This window comes from Aptenodytes patagonicus, chromosome 14 (genome assembly GCF_965638725.1).
Source record: "Aptenodytes patagonicus chromosome 14, bAptPat1.pri.cur, whole genome shotgun sequence".
In the NCBI taxonomy this organism is placed as follows: Eukaryota; Metazoa; Chordata; class Aves; order Sphenisciformes; family Spheniscidae; genus Aptenodytes; species Aptenodytes patagonicus.
The window spans coordinates 378,089-386,202 of NC_134962.1; the positions used below are offsets into that span (position 1 = coordinate 378,089).

Below are 8,114 nucleotides of genomic sequence, written 5' to 3' on the forward strand. Positions count from 1 at the left end.
CGCTGCATGCGCTTGGGTGGTGGCGGGTCACAGGCTGCAGCTGCTCTCCAGACCTGGAGCCTGCGCTGGGCTCTGCGCTGCTGCAGGCCAGTCCCATGCCAGCGGGTCAGGGCCCACAGCAGCTTTGTTGCTGTTCCCCCCCTCCCGCCCCCCAGCACTGCCCTGCAGTGAGACAGGCCCCACACGGTGCATGTGGTGATGGACTGGCAAGGCGAGGTGCACTGAGCCTGCCTGCTGCAGGCAGCCCTGCATGTACACTCAGTCCCCTGCGATGCAGGGTTGAGGTCAGGGCATGGGTGGTGGGGCCGTGTTGGACTGGAGCCCATGTGCTCTCTCCTCACAGGCAGGGGTCAGTGGGTGGGAGCTGTCACATTGCCCGGCAGCCTCAGGGAATGCCGACTGCAGATGCGGGAGGAGCACACCCAGGCTCAGAGTGTGCTGGAGGCTGGGGGACAGCGTAGGGAGGGTCTGGGGCCATGGCAGGCATCAAGCACAGCTGATGGTGTCTCTTCCCTTCCCTCCTCTGGTGGGAGCATCTGTCCTGGGAGCACCTGTCCCCAGAGTGTCCCTCCCAGGAGCATCAGTCCCAGGAGTGCTGGTAGGCATCAGTGAAGCGGGGAGGCCTGAGGAGCGGCTGGCAGGGGCTGCGGGCTGTGCTGCTCATGCACATTGGGAGAATAATAAAGTTTAATTACAGCTTTTTGGAGAACAATCGAGCCCAGTCGTTCCCCCCGCAGCACCGTGGCGGGGCCGGGTGTGGAGCCGTGCGGGCCGCGGCAGTGGCCTCCACGGGGATGGCTGCAGGCGGCGGGGCCGGCCTGCGCGCTGCAGCGGCGTGGGCTGCGTGGCACGCGGCGAGCAGCGTGTGCCCTCGCCTGCGCACGTGCCGCTGGGTGCGTGGGTGCGCGCGCGCGCGGACGGGGAGGGAGGGGCCCGCTCCGGGGAGCCCCGGCGGCGCCCCCCGAGCCCTGCGGAGCCGCCCCACGGGCTGCCCCGCTCCGCGGGCCCGGCCGGCGGAGGGAGCGCGGCCGCGGAAAGCCCGGACGCCCACGCGGGGCGGGGCCGCGCTCCGCCCCTGCCGGCCCGCGTTGGACGCGGTCGCGGACAGTCCGGTCCCGCCCCGCGCAGCCCCGCAGCACCATCTCCCGGCCGCCGCGCGTCGGTGTCCGAGGGCCTCGCCCCCGCCGCACCGGGCACCGGTCCCTGTCCCGTCCCCCCCCCCCATCCCGGCCGAGAGAAGAGGGCTGCAGGCACTGCCGGGACAGCGAGCCCTGCCTTTATTTGTCCCACGGAGCCCGTCTGTGCTGGGCCAGCACGGGGCCCAGCGGCCGGGCTGATACATGGGCTGCTGCCCTGCCCCAGGCTGCCACGGCACCAGCACCAGCAGCCACCTGGCCTCCATCGCCAGCACCCGCTACAGGCACTGGGCCCAGCTCCAGCACGGGGCCCTTGTGCGGGTGGCCCAGCTGGGTGCTACCGCAGCCTCCCTGGGCAGGTGGCTGAACTGTGCTCTCCCACGGTGGTCCTACACCAGCAGCCCATACTCGCTGTCCTGGCATCCCCGGGGGTCTACCACAGGGTCTCCACCTGAGCAGCCGTACTCTGCTCCACTGCAGCAGCCCTGGCCCGTGCCTGCACCAGGCTCTGCCAGGGGGGGTCAGCATATGAGCAGCCACGCTGCACTGTACCGCAGCACGCCGGTGGGACTGGGCTCTGCTCTTGCATCCCCATGCAGGCAGCTGAGCTTTGCTCCACTATGGCAGCCCTGGGCAGGCAGCCAGACCAAGCACTGCTGAGGTATCCCCATGGGGGTGGTCATGCCATGGTCCACTGCAGCGTCACATCATTTGCAGCCAGGCCAGATGCTAGATTTCCTCCCCAGCTGGAGAGGGGACAGAAGAGATGGTGCTGGCCCCAGTCTGTGCTACTGTCGGAGGCAGTGCCCTGCACCCTCACAGCCTCTCCTGCTCCGAGATGCGGCTCTCCTTGCCATCCTCCTGGGCCACAGGCTGGCCCCCGAGCAGGGTCTCCTGCACAGGGAAGGCTTCCTCCCCCATCTCCATGGGCTGCTGGGCCTCCCGTCTCTCTCTGGGCTTCCCAGGCTCTATCTGTACAGGGGCAGGGGTCAAGGGCAGGCAGGTACATCCCCCACCTCTGCAGCCACATCTTGAAAGACGCTACGCTCCCATGCAGGGTAGGGCCTCACCCTGTCTGGGTCCCTCCTGTCTCAGCATTTGCCAGCAGCATCCCAGGGTTGCCCCAGCCCTTGTCCTGTCCCAGCCAGGCAGCCCTAGGACAGCCCCCACCCCTCCTGCTCTGCAGAGCCACAGCCCCTGCTCTGTTGCTCCCTGCTGCTGGCACTTCCCCGGCTGTGCCCAGGAGGGACCCCAGCCCACTGCTGGAGGAGGGCTCTGGGCAGACTCACCTGCTTCTGCACCCGTCGCCTGGGATCTGGATGGAAAGAAGGACAGAGAAGGCAACAGTCAGGGGAGTGCTCCTGCCCTGCCCTGCAGTGAGCACTCAGGGGGTCAGAGCCAGGGCTGGTGCTGCTACACTGCAAGTCCTGCAGCTCATGTGCCTGCTGCTGCCGCCAGGCTGGGGGCCACGGCGGGGGAGCCAGGCTGGACCCTCAGGGCACCAGTGCTTTCCTCCAAGAGCTGGCCCAGCTTGGGCTGCAGCAGTGCAAACATGCCTCCTCCCAACGACAGAGCCCACTGATCCAGCAGGGCAAGGGGCTCAGGGAGCCACGCCCTGGCAGTGTCCCCAGAAGGGCTGCCCCACTCTTGACAGAGCTGCTGCCATCCTCCCTGCTCAGCTCCTCAGCCCTGTATGGCCCCTCTGGCCAAGGCATCCCTTCCCGTGTCCCAGCCCCTTACCTGTGTGGACCAGGCAGTAGATGCAGATGCCCACAAGGCACGTGACGACTGCAGCTGTGATGGGGATCAGCACTGATAGCGAGGAGCGCCTGCCCGACTCTGCTGAGGGAGATGGGGTCAGTGAGGCACCCACATGACACTCCCACCAAGATGCCGAGTGCCCCAAGCTGCTTCTCTGCTCCAGGTCCAGTCCCGCAGGGATCCCTCACGGGGACAGAGAGGAGCAGAAAGGCATCATGCCAGCAGTGCAGTCAGACCCTCCTCTCCCAAAAACACCCACGGGCCAGGCCAGCTCCTCTGAGCGCTGCAGGAGCTGGAGCACCAGGAGATCTCTGCTCTGCACTGGCCCAGCCAAGGGCACCGGGCACTTACCACAGATCACATCCGAGGTGTTCGTCCCTTTTGCCTTCACCACCAGCCCCTTTTCCTCACAGCTGCAGGGAAGAATGAGACCATGTAACCACAGCAGCAGCCTGAGCATGCGGAAAGCCCCTGAGGAGGAACGGCCAGGGCTGGGCGGCCACCTGAGCTGCGAGAGACAGTGTCCTGTGCTGAGCCTGCCAGGCTCTGGAGGGGCAAGTGGCCAGGGGCTCCCAGCCGACGCCAGGGTCTGTGCTGTGTGACGGGGACAGCAGGTACATAGCAGGGCCCGACCCCAGGGTCCTGGTCTAGAGTTGCTGAAACTGCTGAAGATGGGTACAAGTTTGGGGACAAGGCACAGGAGGGAGCGGATATTTGAGACCTGCCCGGTCAGGGAGACCCTGGGACTCTGACATGGCAGCTATTGCAGAACAGCTCAGAGATGACTTGATGACAGGCTACAAGTGGCTCCGTGGGGAGGTAATTTCTGGGCACAGATAAAAGCAAAGTGAAATCCAATGGCTGGCAGCTGAAGCGAGACTAATTCAGCCTGGAAATAAGGCTCACGTTTCTACCAGGGAATGCAATTAACCCTCAAGCCGCTTTCTAAAGACAGGGATGACCTGCCAGCCCACGGAATCCTCAAAGCCAGACTCCCCACGGAGAGGGCTGGTGCCTTGGCTGATGACTACAGCCAAGGAGCATGCTGGGATGGAGAGCCTGGACAGGGCATGGGGGGGTCCCTGTAGCCCCTCATCCCTTGCCTCCCAGTGCGGATGACAGCATGGACATCCCTGGAGGAGCCAGCACTCTGTGCACATGCTGAGGGACAGTCACAAGGGCCTGGATGTCTGCCTCGAGCTCAGCCACACCACCCTGGACCTCACCACCCTCATAGCTCTGCTCCTCTTGCTCCTGCCCTATGCCAGCCTGATTCTGTGTCTCTCAGAGACCCTCTGCCCAGTCCCCAAGGCCCCTAAGGAGGCTGGCAGCAGAGAACATGCTCACGGGGACTGGGCACAATTGGGGATGGATGAAGGATGTGGTCAGCACTCGGACAATACCTTGTCCAGGGATGGCACGGCTCGGTTTTAGAAGAGACATTGGAGAAGGTGCCTTCTGCACAGGGCTCGCAGGGGGACGACATCCGGGCCGCAGCCTTGGCTGGAGAGGAGCAGAGGTTGCAGGAAAGTCAGTACGGGCTGCAGGAGGTGAGGGGCTGTGGGGGTCAGGTGAGCAGCCCTCCCCATGGCAATTGCTGCCAGGTGCAGCAGCAGGCACAGCTCTCCCAAAGCCTTGCTAGGGACACCTTGCTGGGGGAGTCCCCCCCTTTCCCTGGAGGACCCGAGGTCAATGCTGCCAGGGCATCAGTCCCGCTGAGAGGGATGAGCTGGTCAGACTCACCTGCCACAAAGCCAAAGCCGTGTTGGCAGGGCTGGTTCTCCACACAGGTCTGGCAGCTGATGTCAGAGCAGTGCATGCCGGCCCGGCACTGGCACATAGTGTTGTGCGTTGCGTTTCCTTGTGTCTTCACGATGAGGCCAGCATCTGGGCAAAGGGAGCATGGACGAGGTGAGGCACCAGGCAGGTGAGCCTGGGGGGACACCAGCCCCTGCAGCCCCCACAGGCTGGGTCCAGTGGGCACAGAGAGCACTTACTGTCTTCACAGATATCGTGGGGGGCACAGTGCCTCTCCTTGGTCCAGCTCTGCTGATAGTGTCCGCTCTCACAGCGGGTGCAGACAGAGTCTTCTGTACCATTGCATTCAGAGACCAGCTTTTCCCCTGCAATAGAGGCTGGTGAGGAGGGGGCGAGGGAGCTTTCCCCCTCTCCAGGCAGCAGCTCTGCCAGAAGGACAGGGGAGCACTGGCAGCTGTGGATGCCAGGGCCATTGTGGCATGCTGCTTGGTAGCCTGATGCCACTCCGGCAGCCAGGGCTGCAGGGGCCAGCTCGCCCGGTGGCTGTGCATGCTGCACGGGGCCAGGTGGGGAGGGCTGCTGGGTGCTAAGGCAGGAGAGCAGGGGGGCCGTTCACTGCCTCCAGCACTCCAAGGACTGGAAAACGATCTGGCAGTGACAGCAGGAGCTGGCGAATACCATCATGATCTGGTAGTGCCAGTGGCAGCACGCTCCCCGCAAGCTGCCCATGCCATGGGGTCCTGCAGCTGCAGGAGCACACAAACCCAAGAGAGCTGTGGCAGATTTGATGAGGTCCAGGGGGTCTCCCAGAGCACCCATGAGGTACCCAGTTGCTCTAGCACTGAGGTGACACAGGGAGGTGAAGCTGTCGGCACTGCTGGCAACGGGGTGGCGGGGGCTCGGTCACACCAAGCTGTGCTTGCTCCACTGTGGCCGGGCAGTGCACCCTGGGGCCCCAGGAAGGGGACGGGGTCTCCGTACCTGGCTGACACCGGTTGCAGCACCTGCCTTTGTGTTCATACTGCTTATCAAAGCATCTTATGGCATCACCAGGCTCCCAGCACTGGAAGAAACAAGACCTGTGAATTCATGACGCTCCCCAGCATTCCGGCACCACCTCACTTCTGCGAGCACGCGTGTGCTAACCCACGTCCTGAGGTGAGGGCTTCCTCGCACCACTCTTCCCATGCCTGCGCTAACCACAGACCGCAGCAGCCGCCTGCGTTGCCTGATGCCACCAGTGCTCTCTTTGAAGTGGGGTGGCAGTGATTCCGGTAGGGTGGCCCCACATTTCCCCAGATTTCCTAACAGATGCTGATCTCACATTACTCCGTGCCCCTGCCGACGGTGCTGTGGCCCTGGGCAGGGGGCTCGACGTTACCTGAGCCTCCTGTGCCCAGAGCACTACCAGCTCCTTCCCAAGGCTGAAGCACTGGCCCTGAGGGGCAGGAAAGCCCCGGGCAAGTATATCATCCATGCAAAATCAGCCAGGGCCCTTCCTTGCTCCTCCTAGCAGGGGGCTGTGTGCACGAGGAAGGGTGGAGAGGAGGCAGAGAAGCAGATCTCAGGCCAGTCTGGATGCAGGAGAGCACCCACAGCACTGTACCACCCACAGCGGGGCTGTGGGCCAGCAGGTGAGGGAGGGCCAGGCACAAAGGGTGCTGCGGCCCAGCACAGCTGGGCACTGCAGACCCCCGCGGGGCCCCTCGGGCAGCCCTGGCTCGATGGGGCAGCCTGGGTCCAACCTGGGGACGCCTGACCCAGCAGAGGGGAACTGGCCCCGCCATCACACACGCCTGACGCTGGGCAGAAAGGGAAGTGAAAGGGGTGCAGGCAGGCCTGTCCCTGCGCCCCCGCAGCCTCCCAGCGCCTGACCTGTGCCCCGGGCTGGGGGGACCCTGTCTGAGGGCCCAGGCTGTGCCCAGGGCTGCGGAGCCCCAGGGCTCGACGCTGCCCATCCCCGCCCGTGGGGACCCACGCCCCATCCCCGGCCTGGCGCAGGGCTGGGCTGCATACCCCGCCGGGCCCCGCTCCCTCGGGCGGAAAGTGAAAGCGAGGTCGGGCCGAAGGGCCCGCGGGCAGAGCCCGGCCTGCCCCGCCCTCTCCTCCTCCCTACATCCACGCCCGCGCTCCCGGGCGCCGGCGGGGGGGTCCCGGGGGAGACCGGACCCAGCTGGCTCGGCACGGCTCAGGCTCTGCGGGGCGGCAGCGCTGCCGGGCTTCCTCCGCCGCCGCCGCCGCCCCCGCCCCGGGCGCGGCCCCAGCTGTGGGCCTCCCGCGAGGGCGGGCCGCGCCGAGGGAACGGGCCAAAGCGGCCGGACTGTGCCCCTTCCCGGAAAGCCCGGCGGCTGCGGCCGGGGCTCTGCCCCGAGGGAGGGAGGGAGGGAGGGAGGGAGCGCCCCAGCCCCAGCCCCAGCCCCAGCCCCAGCCCCAGCCCCAGCCCCAGCCCCAGCCCCACTCACGCCCAGCAGCGCCGCGCCGAGGAGCCCCAGCAGCCCGAGCCGCTTCATGGTGCTACGGCCCGCGCTGCGGCCGCCCGCCCTATAACGCCTCGTCCCGTTCCCGCCCAGGAAGGGGGCGTTGGGCCGCCCGCCGCCGCCCCCGGGGCTTCCCCGCGCGGCGACGGGCTCGGAGAGCCCCGCCAGCGCCCGGCAAGAGCGGAGCGGGGGGGGGACCGGCTCCCCGCCAGCCCTCCCGCATCCCGGGCCCACCCGAGCCCCGCGGTGCCAGCCCGCCGGCGGCCGAGCCCTCAGCCCGGCCTGCGGGGAGGCACTGCCGCAGCCCGGGCCCCAGCCTGGCCCGCCGGCGATGCTCGGCCGGGGGCACCGCGGCTGGGGGCCGCGGGAAGGGCCCTCGCCCTGGCCTCTCCTGCCACCGTCCCGGCGGGGGAGCAGCCAGCAGAGGGTGTCCCAGGCCCCAGCCTGCCACCCGGGGTCTTGGCAGAGCCGCTGGGGCTGGGGGTCCCTGCACGGTCGCTCTATGTGAGTGTCTTGCTGCCACTGGAGGTGGGAAGCTGGCTTCTGCCAGCTCCCTGCAAGCCCCACAGAGCCGCTGCCCTGCCTGCACCTTCCCAGGGTGAACGAGGTGCAGGCAGCGGCAGGAGTCAGCTGTGGACTCTGATGAGGAAAGCGTTCGTTCTGGCCCTGCCAGCTCATTCCTGAAGCAGAAGTTTAAGGTTTAGCTTCATTTTCCCAACGGTAACTCAGAGCTGTGGCCCTGGAGAGCCCCTCATTGCCACCCACAGGCCCTGGCCTCGGCACGGGGTCCCCACAAATACATCAGCCCAGAAACAGGAAGGGGCAAATGCGCTGGAGGCCTGCTGTGTCTCTGGCCAGCCACCTGCCTCTGGCTCAGTTCCCTCGGAGGAGTCCCCGAGCGGTCCCCAGGGAAGTTCCAGGCTCCCCTGCACACGCTGGAGACTTTCCCTGGGCTCCCCTTTCCAGCGTGGTGTGTGGCCAG

The 8,114-nt window shown here is 66.7% G+C and overlaps 1 protein-coding gene across 5 annotated transcripts; it reads right to left on the reverse strand.

Moving 5' to 3' along the window:
• Positions 1-579: 579 nt before the first annotated feature.
• On the reverse strand, positions 580-7,174 carry CD40 (CD40 molecule). Of its 5 annotated transcripts, none has more exons than XM_076351731.1 (9): positions 7,118-7,174; positions 5,637-5,718; positions 4,895-5,020; positions 4,641-4,784; positions 4,301-4,400; positions 3,249-3,310; positions 2,877-2,978; positions 2,426-2,451; positions 580-656 (listed from the first exon to the last, which is right to left on the reverse strand). In XM_076351731.1, the coding sequence occupies exons 1-9, from the start codon at positions 7,163-7,165 to the stop codon at positions 606-608; spliced, it is 741 nt and encodes a 246-aa protein (XP_076207846.1). In that variant the 5' UTR covers positions 7,166-7,174; the 3' UTR covers positions 580-605. The 5 variants fall into 5 exon arrangements, with proteins under 5 accessions (XP_076207846.1, XP_076207845.1, XP_076207848.1 ...); XM_076351730.1 differs by lacking the exon at positions 580-656 and adding an exon at positions 1,262-2,108 and having other exon boundaries at positions 2,877-2,975; XM_076351733.1 differs by lacking the exon at positions 580-656 and adding an exon at positions 1,262-1,882.
• Between the last annotated feature and the right edge of the window lie 940 nt (positions 7,175-8,114).

What these genes read in the sequence shown, in the direction of transcription:
- CD40 (XM_076351728.1), bottom strand. Translation starts at nt 7,165, where the DNA reads ATGAAGCGGCTCGGGCTGCTGGGGCTCCTCGGCGCGGCGCTGCTGGGC. An exon ending in CCACGATATCTGTGAAGACA is followed by an intron (nt 4,785 to 4,894) that starts GTAAGTGCTCTC and finishes CCCTTTGCCCAG; the next exon opens with ATGCTGGCCTCATCGTGAAG. An exon ending in CCGTGCCATCCCTGGACAAG is followed by an intron (nt 3,311 to 4,300) that starts GTATTGTCCGAG and finishes TCTTCCCTGCAG; the next exon opens with CTGTGAGGAAAAGGGGCTGG.